The sequence below is a fragment of the Chiloscyllium plagiosum genome, chromosome 13 (assembly GCF_004010195.1).
Source record: "Chiloscyllium plagiosum isolate BGI_BamShark_2017 chromosome 13, ASM401019v2, whole genome shotgun sequence".
In the NCBI taxonomy this organism is placed as follows: Eukaryota; Metazoa; Chordata; class Chondrichthyes; order Orectolobiformes; family Hemiscylliidae; genus Chiloscyllium; species Chiloscyllium plagiosum.
The window spans coordinates 66,583,209-66,600,113 of NC_057722.1; the positions used below are offsets into that span (position 1 = coordinate 66,583,209).

The 16,905-nt window shown below is 40.2% G+C and overlaps 1 protein-coding gene across 1 annotated transcript in view; it reads left to right on the forward strand.

Moving 5' to 3' along the window:
* The window catches only part of dhx36 (DEAH (Asp-Glu-Ala-His) box polypeptide 36), a 126,506-nt gene that overhangs the window by 79,506 nt on the left and 30,095 nt on the right, over positions 1-16,905 (forward strand). The window contains exons 12-15 of the mRNA XM_043701658.1: positions 1,333-1,420; positions 2,822-2,877; positions 7,470-7,534; positions 14,921-15,064. Coding sequence (XP_043557593.1) covers positions 1,333-1,420; positions 2,822-2,877; positions 7,470-7,534; positions 14,921-15,064 — 353 coding nt within the window. The remainder of the gene's footprint in view (positions 1-1,332; positions 1,421-2,821; positions 2,878-7,469; positions 7,535-14,920; positions 15,065-16,905) is intronic.

Genomic DNA, 16,905 nt, shown 5'->3' on the forward strand with positions numbered 1-16,905 from the left:
GAGAGGAATCCCGCACGAATACGTTTTTTATTACATCTGATGTTAACACATTCCGAGCATGTAAGAGACTTAAATATACACTCTGGTTAGTTGTAGAGATTAGTAGTTAGTTGTAGGTTAGATTAGTAGATAGTTGAGTTTTGTTTTTTTTCTTTTTCGGTATTTTTTTTTCTTTTGTTAAATTTTGGCTATTGTATATTTGATTTAATTGTATATCAATGTTTATATTTGAGAGTTTTGTTTATTTTTGTAAACTTGTAAAAATGTTAAATTTCTAATAAAAATATCTATTAAAAAAAAGGCATTTGGATGGATATATGAATAGGAAGGGTTTGGAGGGATATGGGCTGGGTGCTGGCAGGTGGGACGAGATTGGGTTGGGATATCTGGTCGGCATGGACAGGTTGGACTGAAGGGTCTGTTTCCATGCTGTACATCTCTATGACTCTAATAATTAGTATAACTGACAAAGCAGCTGTAAACTCCATCAATGTTATTTGATCAAGGGTTAAAGTATCCTATTGAAGATGTTCACATTTGTTTGAAGACCTCCTCCAAGTACACTTTCAGTTGCCAGAAATCGGTGAAAGCTCAAAATGCTGGAGGTGTTTAGCAAACGAGACCGAAGACAGCTGAGGGATTTTTGTGTTATCGTATTAATATTATTTGATTGGAGATGGCCAACGGGAAGATTGAGATCCAAGTGAAATAATTCTACTCCCTATCATTGTAAAAGCTGCCCCTTAACTTCCAAAAGTAGTGGGAATGGGAATCCTGGTGACTAGATAAGGGCAACATTACACTGGCAGTGGTCGATTTTTAAGATTTTTTTTCTTCAATATTTCTGATCTTTCTGTTGACTTCTTCTAAATAGTTTGCCTCCTTGAGTATCCATTTTCTACATGACCTTGCAAACATTCATTGCTGTCATCTGGGAATATGCAACAATATGAGTTGATAAAGGTTGAACATAAATTGAGGTCAAATGATCTGCAATATCTTTAGGTTTTTCTTTTCATTTATTGTATTCCGTAAACACTGCGACCAAAATACCAAAGTTATTCTAACACTGTTTTCACGGTTTGAGTTTTTGCTGTTTGGAAGCCAGTAGTTTGTGGTGTGAATATAAACCAGTGAGGTGCTGTAGTTTCTCGATTTATTCACTGTGATATATTTTCCCCTGCTCATGATCTGACATGATAGAGGTGCTGGGATTTCCAAGATCTTACAGACTACTAAAAAAAAATCTGTCAGGCAACATTTTTACAACATCTGTTTTTGTTTGCAGCAAACCTCATGGCATATTTACCTGAATGGTGACTTATTTTGCAGGAGGGTGCCATTTTAGTCTTCCTTCCTGGATGGGACAATATCAGCAGCTTAAATGACCTTCTGACTGCACAAACCATGTTCAAATCAGGTAACAAGATTGCAATACCATTTTATGATGAGGGTTAATCTTTAGAGAATTGTTATGTTTTAAGTTCTTTCTGCAAATGAAATGCTATTTCTGATTTATCTCCACAGGAAAATAATTTTTAAATTGAGCACCAAAACCCAACCTGATGCCCCAAAAATGAGTAGTACAAGACGAGCTTCATACCTGCTGCAGGGTAGCCTCCATTCAGGATTAAGTTATGTTTTAAAACTTCCCTGTGCGAGGAAGGTTAGGAGCTCATTGAATCTCAAACCTTAAATGTTCATAGTACTTGGACGGAAGAGTCATTGAGTGCTATTGTATAGCATTTACTTAGCAATAACCCGCTCACCGATGCTCAGTTAGGCTTCTAGCAGTACCACTGAACTCCTAATCTTGTTATAACATTGGTTCAAACATGGTCAAATGAGCAGAACTTTAAAGGGAACATGAGACCAAGTACCCTTGACATCAGTGCCACAGTTGAGTGAATGTGATATCAAGGAGCCATAGCAAATTAGAATAATGGGAATTGGGGAAAACTCTTGGTTGGAATCATAGCTAGCACACAAGAAGATGGCTCTTAGAGATCAGTCATCCTAGCTCCAGGAGTTTCTCAGGATTGTGTCCGAGCCCAACCATCTTCAGCTGCTTCATGGATTGCTTTCTCTCTACCATGAGGTCAGAGGTGGGGCTATTCATTGATGAAGCTGCTATATCATTTACTGACTGCTTCAGTATGTGGAGTCAAATCCAAATGCAGGAAGACCTGGACAATATCCAGATTTGGGTTGAGAAATGGCTAGTAACATTACTGCCTCAGAAGAATCCGGCAATGTTTATCTCCAAGAAAATCTAACCCCTACCTGTTGTCATTCAGTGTCATTAACATTGCTGAATCCATGATTATTAACATTCTGCAGGTAACCAATGACCAGAAACTGAATTGGATCAACCATATTAATACAGTGGCTACAAGAGCAGATCAGAGACGAGGAATTCTGTAGCGAGTAACTCACCACTTGACTTCTTGAAGCCTGTACACCACCAATATACTACAAACTAGGATGCTCTGCAGATGAAAGGAATTTTTTCAGGCCTTGTGCCTCATCTGTTAAACAAAAGCTTGAGGGTCAGTCTTCCCTGCTACGATCCCCAACGACATATTGACCATCCAAAATTGAATTCAAAAAGGCAAATCAAACCACAGTTTTGAGGGAACACTCCCTTTACATTGAGTGTGCCTCAACCAACCTGACTCTTATCTGTAATGGATATTGTTGCCTTTTTGAAATTTGCTATTATGTGTCTGTCCTGGTGAGTATAGGATGGAAAGCTTCAGCAGCATGATCACTAAGTTCTGTCATTCCAGGTGATTTAAATTCTGTACTGTTATTCCCCTAGATCGGTTCGTGATCATTCCTCTCCACTCTCTCATGCCTTCGGTGAATCAGACAGAGGTATGGTACTACACATTAGATGTTACTAAACCAAGCAATATGTGTATTTCCTCACCATTTAAAGAATTGTTTCAAGTGGTTCAAATAGCCGAATTATCTTGGGCAGAATATTTTGTCCATCTTTGACTAATTTCCTGATCAAAGCTGCTATTTTGTTGCTTTTCTTCCTAGTCATAGAGATGTTCAGCACGGAAGCAGACACTTTGGACCAACTCGTCCATGCCGACCAAATATCCTAAATTAATCTAGTCCTGATTTGCCAGCACCTGGCCCATATTCCTCTAAACTCTACCTATTCATATCCCCATCCAAATGCCTTTTAAATGCTGCAATTGTACCAGCCTCCATCATTTCCACTTCCTCTGGCAGCTCATTCGATACATGCACCATCCTCTGCGTGAAAAAGTTGTCCCTCAGGTCAATTTTAAATCTTCCCCTCTCATCCTAAACCTAAGCCCTCTAGTTCTGGATTCCACCACCCCAGGGAAAAGACCTTATCTGTTTATCCTATCCCTGCCCCTCCTGATTTTATAAATCTCTATAAAGTCACCCCTTGCCCTATGCTCCAGGGAAAACAGCCCCAGCCTATTCAGCCTCCTTATAGCTCAAACAGTTCGAGGTTATCTGGAAAAAAACATAATTTGTTCATCTGCCATCTGGCCCATCATAGCAGTGTTGATTTTATAAAAGAGTTATCTATTTATTTGTACTTTCCTGGTCATTTCCCTTGGCCTTGTAAACCTTGATTCCTTCACGTGTGTGATCATTTTCCTTTCAAAAGTTCGTTGAATGTACTTGTTCCTTTGAGCAACACCTTCCAAATTGTCACAACTCACTGTCAGGGAGAAGCTTGGCACTTAACCCCCAAGCTGTGGATACTGAAAATCCAAAATGGAAGCAGAGAAAGTTAGAAATATTCAGCATGTCCGGCAGCGTCAATGGAGAGAGAAAAACAGTTGATGTTTGATGTCTGTGATTTATGGTCAGGACTAAGATGTGAATTCTGTTTCTCTGCCTATACTTGCTGCTGGACCTACTGATTACTTACAGCATTTTTGTTTTTTTTTAAATCTCGTTACTGAGCTGTTCAACTACAAAATTTTTGTTTATTTGCTCTATCAAAATAGTTTATGATTTTGACCATTTATGTCAACCTTCTCTCCTCTGCTATGGGGAATTAATTCAAAATAGTCCTTTCAAAAACTTGGCACTCATTAGATGGGTTGAACACTCCCAACCTGTGCTGTAACTTTTTAATCAATTTCGTTGGCATTTTTTATTGCAAAATATTATGTAATGCATCTTAAAGCTTGTTTGACGTAGGATAATGTAGGATTCCTTCTCATTGACCCCATTTCTCTGTATTCTGCTTATGAAATAGGTGACACAATGTTATAGTTTGTTAGTATTGCAGAAACCCATGTTCCTTACAGTCGAATCTGGCATCTAATGTTAAACAATATTTTGCGTTGCAAAAAGTGGTTTCTTAATTGGAGTTAATCATTGGAGCGACATGGCAAGTGACTCTATAGCTGTGTCCCATTCTGGTCACCTGGTTATGGGAAGGATATTATTAAGCTGCTCAGGAGCGATTAACCAGGATGTTGCTGGGTATGGAAGGTCTGCATTGTAAAGAAAGACGGACTTCTTTTCACTGGAGTGTAGGAGGTTCGAGAGGCAACCTTTAAAAATTTACAAAATAATGAAGTAAAGATAGGGTTAATGCTAGTTGTCTTTTCCCTAGGACAGGCGATTTCAAGACTAGGGGGCACATTATTAAGATGAGTGGAGAGAGATCTTAAAAAATAGCAGTTTTTTTGCACAGAGCATGAAATGAACTTTCTGCCTGGTGGATGTGGGTACAATTACAATGTTTAAAATGCACTTAGATAAGTATATGAATTGGAAAAGGTTTGGAGGGACATGGACAAGGATCAGGCAGATGGGACATGTTTAGTTTGGAATTATGTTTGACACAGATTAGTTGGTCGGATGGGTCTGTTTCCATGCTATATGACTCTGACTGTATGACAACATGCTGATTAACTACTGTCTGTCTGAATAATTCTTTTCTCTAATATGTTAGATGTCAATGTTCACGTCCTGTGCAAACTAGTTCCAAACCATACTGAAATAAGCTGCTTGAACTGCGTTTTAATATCATCTTATTTTGAGATCTTTACTCAACGGTAAGTTTGAGCCATGTTGACACAGCCTCCACCACATGTAAACTGAGGAAGCAGATCCAAAATCTACCTCTACCAGAGGTGGGATCAAGTCTCACGTTATTGGCACACTAGTTGTCCAGCCAAATGAACCATTTGGTCTTCAGCGAATGTAGCAACATGCACTTTTATATCCATAATGTTGCCTGAAACTGTGGGCAGTGATGTTTATGAGGCTTTGATTTCTTTCCATCACATAACTGCCCAGGAATGTCTCCTACTCTGAATATGTAATGAATGTGATTGGCCAGGATTGGCAGGTTGTTAGTCAGTCTATTTGACCACATTATGAATGTAATTTTGGTCATGGAGTCCTGGAGCAGAACTCGAACCTTGACTTCAGGCCCAGAGGCAGTGATGCTACACATTGTGTCACAAGGCCTCACTTCACTGTTTTTAATTGGAAGCATAGAAATCTATCAGTGACATTGAAGATTGGTTCAAGGCCATCTTTAATATGGGTTGATGTCTATGCTTTTTGAGGAGAGTTAATGTATTATTGTTTGAGAAGTTGAAGTCTGAAGTAGAAGATTGATGTATAGCTTTAAGTTTGATTTATATTTCTATATTGCATACCATAAGGGGATTTATTTGTTTAAAAGTTTGGTTTTAAATTATTTCTATAAATGGTATTGGGGTGTCTGGAGATTTGATTATATGCATTTAAATAAAATATTTAAAACCTATAGAAATGAATATTCACTGACTAATTTTTTAAAAAATCAAAAAGCAAACTGCTGTTGACTAGCAACTGAAGTCCTGTAACATAATAAGTTAAGACTGTCCAGAACAAGCCAGACAGAAACTGGTTGAGTCAGAGAGCAAGGTTTCCTGAATAGTAAGGGTGTTAGTTAAGCAGTCTCTGAAACAGTTTGGGCTGGGCAAGATGTCCTGAAGTGCTTCAAAGAAAACTTCAGAAGCAGAAGATTGTGAAAGCCAAGAATTTAAGGAATCCATTTTAATTGATAAATGAGCTGTTTCAGCAGTTAAGGGTTTCAGGAAATGATCTTAATTAAAGAAGATAGCATTGAGTGAATGCAGAAATATGACAAAAGCTTTAACATGAAGTAGCGCTTTTCTGAAGTTTGAGTGTCTGTACTTCTGAAGATAAAAGGGTTGAAGCTACCTTTCTGCTTTGAGATAGAACTGTTTCAAATAGTTCCTGTGTAATGCAGCATAGTACATACTTTTTCCTTTTTTTTATCATAAACTTTTATGTTCTTTTGTTAAAAATAAATTGGCAGCCTCTTGTGAATATGTTGAGTGACAACAATGATAACAAATAGCAGAAATAAAACTCATGGTCTATTAAGGCAGGTTTCACTCTGACGTTATTGATTTGTGTAGTATTACCATTAGTTGGGATCATAACAGTATCTTCCTGTTACTCTGTGTAGAGAAGTGATCATAAGAAACAACTAGTCTCTAATAAATAACCAGAAAGAAAAGAGCAGTTTTGCAATGCAAGAAAAATTTGAGGTAACACTCTCTTCCCATGTTAGCAATGAAAAAGGATCACAGAACTATTTAAGATTCAGCTGATTAGTCTTCTGAAGCTTCCTGCGAAATATATCTAACTCCTTTATTTTACAAGCAACAGTTTAGGGTGTAGGTTTGCTCGCTGAGCTGTAGGTTTGATATCCAGACATTTCATTACCTGGCTAGGTAACATCATCAGTGGTGACCTCCAAGTGAAGCGAAGCTGTTGTCTCCTGCTTTCTATTTATATGTTTGTCCTGTATGGGGTTCCTGGGGTTTGTGGTGATGCCATTTCCTGTTCGTTTTCTGAGGGGTTGATAGATGGTATCTAGATCTATGTGTTTGATTATGGCATTGTGGTTGGAGTGCCAGGCCTCTAGGAATTCTCTGGCAAGTCTTTGCTTAACCTGTCCCAGGATAGATGTGTTGTCCCGGTCGAATTGGTGGGTTTTTTTTTTGCAGTTGCAAATGGAATATCACTTTTTGCAAAGAACAAGCAACAGTTCTTGCAGATGTGTGGATATCAAAGCCTAACGTCTTTGTGTTAAAAACATCTATTTAAATGTGCAAAACCTTTTCTTTCAATTGTATGACAGCTTAACTTTGGTAAAATGTGCATATGCTGGACACCAAACAAGAATAGTCGGCCAACTAAACTCACATATTGTTGCATTTATTTTTGCAGAAATTGTCAACAACTCTCATTTTCCAGCAAATTGTGTATCTCTTTGGCTTCATGCATTATTGGAAGAAATGACTGACTGAGACATCTGAAACCTGTTTCTCATCCCTTTGCTTTACAATTAAATTGCATGCTGTCAACAGATAATGATTTGACTGTTGGATATACAGGAGACTCGGTATAATTTAGGATGGTTATATTCTCAGGTTTTCAAGAAGCCACCTCCGGGAGTTCGCAAGATTGTAATTGCTACCAACATTGCAGAGACAAGGTAATAGAACTTGCATTGTTGCAGTGGCAGTGGGAGATGTTTCTGCAAAAGACATTTGAAATTCCATGTAATCAGACTGAAGGGCAAAAAAATACTCTGTTCCCTATTGAGTTCCCCAAAATATTCCTTGGAACTTTCATAAGGTTTACAGCTTAGGGAATTTCTTGGAATTCTCTAAACTGTTTCTCAATAAATTTGTCTTAATGCCATGATCTTGAAGCAATGATGTGTTCATGAATTATTTGCTGAATGTTGAATTCAATGAGCTCTTTATAGTACACATCAGGTGAAAAGAAAGATATGTCCTTGCACAGTGATTTTTACCACTGCAGGATGTCTCGAGAGAAGCTGTACAGAGAATGAAGTGCAAATTTCTTTGTTGCTAGATATGCATCTTTATGTAGTAGTTTGGTCTGTCTTCAGATTCACTTAATGTAGAATTAAGCTCTCGCAGTTGTACTAGTACTAGATCTTTGATTCATATGAATTACTTTCATTTTGTTCCCTGGTCTTTTTCCCACATCCTGGATTTTCTTTTCCTTGTTTTGAGATATTTAACTGGTTCAACTTAATGGGAAATCTCATACTGTCCATCAGAAGGAATGAGTTCAGTCGGCAAATCGTTCTGCATCACTGTTGCAGTTGCAAATGGAATATCACTTTTTGCAAAGAATATCTGATGCATTCTTAACTAAGCTTGATTGGGATCGGTGATCCTTGAGTTTTGTTTCCCGCTCGAAAAGGATCATCCCTTAGAAATTTTGTCTTTCAGTTTTGTACCAGAAGCTTTGGAATATAATGTTAAGTGATTTTCTTTTCTAAACAAATATTCAGCATCAATCCATTATCAGCCACCTCAGACAAACTATTGTGTTGAAATTCATCATACTCCAAGAAAAGATTTTTCTTTCAAATTCACATCCATTATCTTGATTACTGTTTGCTGGTCTCACTTAAAGATCTGAGGTCTCATTGCTTTTCTCTGTGTGGGCAGTTTTTTTTAAACTCTCATTTTTTTAATACAAAGCTAAAATCTCATATCTTTACATGAATGATGGGAGGCATAAAAGAGAAATTTTTGTATTTGGTATCATAATTCAGGTCAAGGTGAATTGGCCATGCTCAATTTCCCATAGTGTTAGGTGCATTAATCAGGGGTAACTATAGGGTAGGGGAATGGGTCAGGGTGTGTTACTCTTCGGAGGGTCGGTGTGGACTTGTTGGGTCAAATGGCCTGTTTCCATACTGTAGGAAATTTAATCGAATTTTTAAAAATTGCTGTATTAAAGGATGCCTTTATAGGATCAAAATGTCCTTTAATTTAGTGGTACTAAAGTTTATTTTTAAATCAAAAAATGATCAGAAGCAATAAGTTGTTGACTTTAAGGTGATGAGCAAGACCAACTGTTCAGTATAGTGGCTATACATGAATTTGTATATAAAATGTACCATTAATGAGTTCACTTCATAGGATGGTACAACAAATTAGGAAGCTGTTTGCCAATTCTTTGATTACATTGATTTGTCCCATTCTCTTTCCAATGCTTCTAACATTTTTATATTTAGGGCTATATCTCAGTTTCTTCAGGAGTTACTATTGAATCTGTTCAACCCTCTTTTAGATGGTGCATTCCAAGTTGTGCCTCTGGCACAAAAGTAAAAGTTCTCTGGTTTTAGAAGCCAATAAAGCAATTCATCCGAGAGAGCTGTCACTTTGGCACCACTGATTTCTATCCTTGATAATATACATTATTGGTGGATGGCATTTCAACATGCTAGCTAACTGCATCAAGAGATCTGTACATAAATGTCATCAGCCATTCATCTGTCTGACTGTCTCTTTATAAAGTGTACTCTTAAAGTTGAAGACTAAAGATTTTAATATCCCTTGGTTACCTAACTTGTCATTTTGACAAATCTGAATACTTGTCTTTCAGCTACAAAGAATACATAGTTATGTAAGATTTGTATAATTATCAAGGTGGGTGCTCACCTTTCTATCAGACAGTACCTGTGGAGACAGAAGCAGAGTCAGCATTAAGTTTCAGGCAGCTCGGCTGATGCTCTCTGGACACATTTCTTCACTCAAAGGATAATGTAAATCTATAACTGTCTGTCCCAATAGGCTGTTGATGCTGGAATTCAATCGAGAATTTTAAAAACAAAGCAGATGAATTTTAGTTAGAAGGATTAAAAGTTCTGTGACGTAGGAATGCCACTCTTACCAGTTTTGCAATCAAGTGCCACCATGAGAAAATTGTAGGCACATTTATGTTTCGGTTAGAACTCCGTCTGCTGTACTTCCATCATACCCCTAAGCTTCAGGGGATATTGCCCTCCTGTATCAATTAGTGTGAAATCTTTCATTTTTCCCTCACCACCTTCCATTTTAAGATCTCTAAATTAATTTGCTATTTGCCAATTTAAACGGTTTTATACGGTACTGAAACTACAGTATTCAGAGAAGGGGCTCTTTTTCTTTTGAATATTTCACTGGCCATATTTCCGTTGATTTTAAACGTGTGAATATGAATATGTTTGTGATGATTGAGTTTTGTAAGTTATCTCACTGTTGGTTAGTAGCCTCGGAAGCTTATTTGGGAAATCAATTGACAACCTGCAATTGGTGGCAACTTGCTTGTGTTCGGATTGTGAAGTGGCAGAGTTGAAAATTGAATTGCACTGAGTGAACAATGGAAGAAGCAGGTGGTATAGCTCAGCTAGTCTGGACTGGTGTTGTACTCCACATGCACCAACCCCCAGTCTTTTAAACTAACGCTATCAGTTTGTGCTTCCATTTGATTCTTCTGCAAGCTGATTGGAATCCCTGAAATGCAGATGTAACTTAGTGGAGAAGGAACCAAATTGAGATAGTAAGAAGGCAGCAGTGGATGCACAAATTTTGCACAGTCCCTTTGAGTTGTGCATCTACAGTTTTAACACTCTCCATTTCTCCCTCTATAAAAGTACAAACTGGTAATCAGACTGGATACGCTCTGTTTGTTGACTTTTAAAATTAATTATTACAGTTGTTTTACGCCAATACCTGGTAAATGAAATTTAAAAAGTTAAGTGTGCGAATCTCAACTGAAAATCCAAATGCAGTCATACACAGTAGGTCTGTTAGTATTTAAGGAGAACAAAAAATGATTAACATTTTGACGTAAGTTCCTCTAAAGAATGAACAATAGACAAAAGGTGCAGGAGTAGGCCACTCTGCCCTTCGAGCACCACCATTCATTATGATCATGGCTGACCATCCACAATCAGTATCCTGTTCCTGCCTTATCCCCGTAACCCTTGATTCCACTATCTTTAAGAACTCTATCCATCTCTTTCTTGAAAGTATCCAGAGACTTGGCCTCCACTGCCTTCCATACACCCACCACTCTCTGGGTGAAGAAGTTTCTCCTCAACTCTGTTTTAAATGGCCTACCCCTTATTTTTAAACTGTGTCCTCTGGTTCTGGACTCGCCCATCAGTAGAAACATGCTTCCTGCCTCCAGAGTGGCCAATCCTTTAATCTTATATGTCTCAATCAGATCCCCTCTCATCCTTCTAAACTTGTGTTTATAAACCCATTCGCTCCAATCTTTCAACATATGATAGTCCCGCCACTCCAAGAATTGACCTCGCGAACCTACGCTGCACTCCCTCAATAGCCAGAATGTCCTTCCTCAAATTTGGAGACCATAACTGCACGCAATACTTCAGGTGCAGTCTCACCAGGGCCCTGTACAACTGCAGAAGGACCTCTTTGCTCCTATACTCAATTCCTGTTGTAATGAAGGCCAGCATGCCATTAGCTTTCTTCATTGCCTGCTGTACCTGCATGCTTGCTTTCATTGACATGATGTACAGGACCATCTAGATCTCGTTGTACTTCCCCTTTACCTAACCCAACTCCATTTAGATAGTAATCCGCCTTCCTGTGCTTAACATTGTGCAGTTAAGCTCTTCTCCAAGCCATGAGCGTTAAATCTAAGCTAACACTCCCTTTGGCAAGACTGAGAGAGTGTTCGATTTTTAGTCAGTCTCCAAATGGGAGGAATAGTAGACTATTTTTTGATTTATACATCAGATGAGTCTTTCTGCTGAGGCTAGCATTTATTGCTCATATCGAATTGTCCTTGAACTGCCATTGTGAACTACTGTAAGTCTTTAGCCTAATGATACTGTTAGAGAGGGAGTTCCAGGAATTTGACCCAGTGGCAATGAAGGAATGGTCATATACTTCCAAGTTAGAATGGTTTGTGACTTAATGAGAACCTTGCAGGTCATGGTGTTCCCATTGTAAAGACTATATGTTTTTACTTTACTGCATTTGTAATTGTGGATTGAAAAGGGAAAAGCTGAGAGGGTTGAAAGATTGCACTTTTAAAAAGGAAGTTAACTGGCACTCATAAGTGTTGTGTGTTCAAGCATAGGCAGAACTTAAAAATGTGTTGCTGGAAAACAGCAGGTCAGGCAGCATCAAAGGAACAGGAGAATCGACGTTTCGGGCATAACTTGATTCCTGAAGAAGGGCTTTTCAGACAAGATGAAGCCAAGGTGTATGTACAAATGCATCTTTGGCCTGCAACAAATAGTAGATTAACCTGTGGAGTGGTAACCAGTTATTGATGATGATAAAGGCCTTCTGTCTCCCAACAACTTGATTGACTCCCAGGTAACTGAACAGCTTTTAGATGTGTGTGTTTGAGGCAGAAGTCATCGGATCTGTGAAACAGCTACCCCTTCTGCGGTAGAAAACACCTCAAGCCTGAAGAAAGCCAGTTTGTTTTTTCCTCAAAAGTAGTTGTAAGCTGTGGGTTTTAAACAGACTTTAGAAGTCTGAACAGCTGCCTTCTGCCTCCTGCAAGCAAAAGTATCTGGGGAAGGAAGATCACGTAGCAGCATCCTGACAAGCCAAAAAAAAATGATTTCAGTAAACTCTGGGGTCAGTGAGAATTGACCTTGGGGTTAGAGTGTAACTAGTACAGTTATGTGTCAGGCTCATCATTGTTTATCTCTAGTTAGAATCTATCTATTTGTATTAAATAGTCATTCTTATGTACAGACAATGTGGCTGTAAAAGATAGGTGAATTGGAGAAATTTGTCAACTTTTCAGAATCAGTAACCCTTGTCACAACTCCAGGAGTAATGGAGCTTGATTTGTAGTGCACTATCTCGGTGAGGCATAACACCGTGCAACATTTCCTCTCAGCTGTGTGGCCAAGTGCATGTCCGACCTATTTGAAGTTCCGTCCACAGTGATTGGGGTCAACCCATGGATTGTGGCATTACATCCAGTTCCGGAAGTCGCTGCCCCACACACCACAAATACCTGCACAGACAGAACATTAGATGGAATGCTGACACCATGCATCTACTGCCCTTGTCCTTTTAGGTCGTAATGGGTTTTGGAAGTATTGCTGGAAGGAACCTTAGTTATTTAACGTAGTGCATCTTATAAATGGTGCAGGCTGCTGCTACTGTGCATTAGTGGTGAAGGGAGCATATGGAGTTTGGAGTGCCAATCAAGTAGGCTGCTTTGTCCTGGATGGTGTCAAGTTCCTTGTATTGTCGAAGCATTCCATCACACTCATGACCTATGAAGTCATCGAGTCATACAGCACAGAAACAGACCCTTCAGTTCAACTCATCAGTGCCATTCAGATATCCTAAACTGATTTAGCCCCATCTGCCAGCATTTGGCCCATATTCCTTTTAGACCTTTCCTATTTATGTTCCCACTTAGATGCCTTTTAAATGTTGTAATTGAACTCACCTCTTCCACTAACTCTGGCAATTCATTCATGCACTACCTTCTGCTTGAAAGGTTGCCCCTCAGGTCCTTGTTAAATCATTTCCCCTCACCATAAATCTATGCCCTCTAGTTTTGGACTCCCCTACCTGGAAAAAGTACACTATCCTGAAAAAAAGTCACATAGTATCTATGGGGAGCTGGCCAATTGAATACTTTGGATGTCCAAGTCCTTGGGTACAGTTGTCTTTCTCTGTAAGCTTCCACTAGTTTGTAAGAAGTATAGAGCAATTAATTCACTTGTAAAATATCTGATTTATTAATTGAAAATCATAGCTTGCAACAATTACTGTCTGAAAAGCAATTATTTGTTTTCCATGATTAAGCTGCTGGAGAGAGCAACTACACCCACTTCTGTGCCTTTCTCTGTGTGTCTTGTCTCGGTGTCTTGCTTCCCACTCAAATTTGTTCAGTTAGCTAAGAACTAAATCAACTCCTGGAAACAACTCCTTGGATCCTGATTGTCTGCACTTGGCAGGAATCCAAAGCCATGAAAAGAGAGTTCACAACAGCTACCAAATTCCTGTAAAATTACGCAGCCATTGTGGTAAATGTTTTGTTTCTCCTTTCAGTCCGCAGTTTTTAAAGACCCAAAAACAGACCTGGCTCTTAAACCAAAATCAGATTACAGAGGAGCCTCTATTATCGGAATACCAATTATCCAAAAATCGGATTATCCAAGCGAGATCTCAATGTCCTGATGAAACATTACATCAGAGACGTGTTTCCAACAGTGATCACGTCTTTTGTTTACAATGATTAAACAGGCACTGTCTCCAAATGACTGACCTCCCGCTCTCTCTCCCCACACTTTCCTTGAAGTTATACAGAGGTGTGTACCCTAACCCCCTCTTCCCCAGATAATCTCTCCAACATTGTCCTGTACAGGGCAAAGGTGGAACCTGTCAAAAAGTCGCAGCAAAAATGTGTGTGTGCGCACGCGCGCTGTTTGGAGACTTATCCCACAAAGGCAACCGCAGCAATCTTGTTGGTGTCCAGTCCAGCTGCCCTGGAGAGGTGGCGGGTGTGTACGGGCTTGGGGGCGATGTTGGAGGATGGGTAGATGTTGCACGGGGTTGGGGGTGGGGTTGCACGGGGTTGGGGGCGGAGGGCAGTGCCTCGCACTCTGTGCTGCTGCTAGTTTCCTGAACGGTGAGCCGACTTTTAAAACTCTGAGCCTCAGAGGAAAGGCATTTAATCGATTAACCGAGTATTCGATTATTTGAACGAAATAGTACCCGCCAATCACGTTCGGATAATCGAGGTTCCCCTGTACTTCGGTCATCCCATTTTTTTTCTGTTTTTTGACTTTTTAATGCTGCTATTGAAAGTCAACCAGCATCTGTAAAGCACTGATAGTTCTGTAAGAGACATGAAAAGCTGCAAACTGGAAACCTGTTTTCAAAAGGCTACCTGTGTATTCCCCCAACATTTCTGCTGTTAAAGTAATCACTGATGTATAACGTGATATGTATATTCAAGTTTGAATTTATTGTTGATGATTTTGAAGTATGTAGCTACGGTTTTGTTACTGAAACAAGGTTATTTTTAAGATGGTGGAATTTTTTTAATCTTTCAGTATCACTATAGATGATGTGGTCCATGTGATAGATGGAGGAAAGATAAAAGAAACTCACTTCGACACTCAAAACAATATCAGCACAATGGCAGCGGAATGGGTCAGCAAAGCTAATGCCAAGCAGCGGAAAGGTCGAGCTGGCAGGTAGCGTAAGTTTGTCTATCAATGTGTGTTAGATGAAATGTCACATAAACAAGTTATCTACAGTGCACACTGCAGTCTGTGGATATTTGCAGCGTTAAAGGTCATTGCCGTTGACTGGACTTGAAAGGAATATCACAGATGTCATTTGCTCGTTTTGGTAAAATTGTTGTCAGCGTGGGTTATTCTGCTAAGCTTTCACAGCACACTTAAAACCTTATGCAATTGTCTGTATCAGTGGTGCTGGAAGAGCACAGCAATTCAGGCAGCATCCGACGAGCAGCAAAATCGACGTTTCGGCAAAAGCCCTTCATCAGGAATAAAGGCAGAAGCCTGAAGCATGGAGAGATAAGCTAGAGGAGGGTGGGGGTGGGGAGAGAGTAGCATAGAGTACAATAGGTGAGTGGTGGAGGAGATGAAGGTGATAGGTCAGGGAAGAGAGGGTGGAGTGGATAGGTGGAAAAGGAGCTACGCAGGTCGGACAGGTCAAGGGGACAGTGCGGAGCTGGAAGTTTGAAACTAGGAAGAGCTTCAGGGCAGAGGAAATGACCTGGGAGTTGCAGTGGGAGAGGGACTCCCTGAGATTCTTGTAGAGAGAGGAGGAAAACTTCTTCAAGGCAGGCATCCTTGCAAGAGGATTCGCAGTAGGGTTAAAATCAACGAGGTAAAAACAATGACTGCAGATGCTGGAAACCAGATTCTGGATCAGTGGTGCTGGAACAGCACAGCAGTTCAGGCACCATCCGAGGACGGGCAAAATCGACGTTTCGGGCAAAAGCCCTCCATCATGAATAAAGGCAGAGAGCCTGAAGCGTGGAGACTCCCTGAGATTCTTGTAGAGAGAGGAGGAAAACGTCTTCAAGGCAGGCATCCTTGCAAGAGGATTCGCAGTAGGGTTAAAATCAACGAGGTAAAAACAATGACTGCAGATGCTGGAAACCAGATTCTGGATCAGTGGTGCTGGAACAGCACAGCAGTTCAGGCACCATCCGAGGACGGGCAAAATCGACGTTTCGGGCAAAAGCCCTCCATCAGGAATAAAGGCAGAGAGCCTGAAGCATGGAGAGAGGAAATGACCTGGGAGTTGCAATGAGAGAGAGACTCCCTGAGATTCTTGTAGAGAGAGGAGGAAAACGTCTTCAAGGCAGGCATCCTTGCAAGAGGATTCGCAGTAGGGTTAAAATCAACGAGGTAAAAACAATGACTGCAGATGCTGGAAACCAGATTCTGGATCAGTGGTGCTGGAAGAGCACAGCAATTCAGGCAGCATCCGAGGACAGGCAAAATCGACGTTTCGGGCAAAAGCCCTTCATCAGGAATAAAAGCAGAGAGCCTGAAGCGTGGAGAGACTCCCTGAGATTCTTGTAGAGAGAGGAGGAAAACGTCTTCAAGGCAGGCATCCTTGCAAGAGGATTCGCAGTAGGGTTAAAATCAACGAGGTAAAAACAATGACTGCAGATGCTGGAAACCAGATTCTGGATCAGTGGTGCTGGAAGAGCACAGCAATTCAGGCAGCATCCGAGGACAGGCAAAATCGACGTTTCGGGCAAAAGCCCTTCATCAGGAATAAAAGCAGAGAGCCTGAAGCGTGGAGAGACTCCCTGAGATTCTTGTAGAGAGAGGAGGAAAACGTCTTCAAGGCAGGCATCCTTGCAAGAGGATTCGCAGTAGGGTTAAAATCAACGAGGTAAAAACAATGACTGCAGATGCTGGAAACCAGATTCTGGATCAGTGGTGCTGGAACAGCACAGCAATTCAGGCAGCATCCGAGGACAGGCAAAATCGACGTTTCGGGCAAAAGCCCTTCATCAGGAATACAGGCAGAGAGCCTGAAGGGTGGAGAG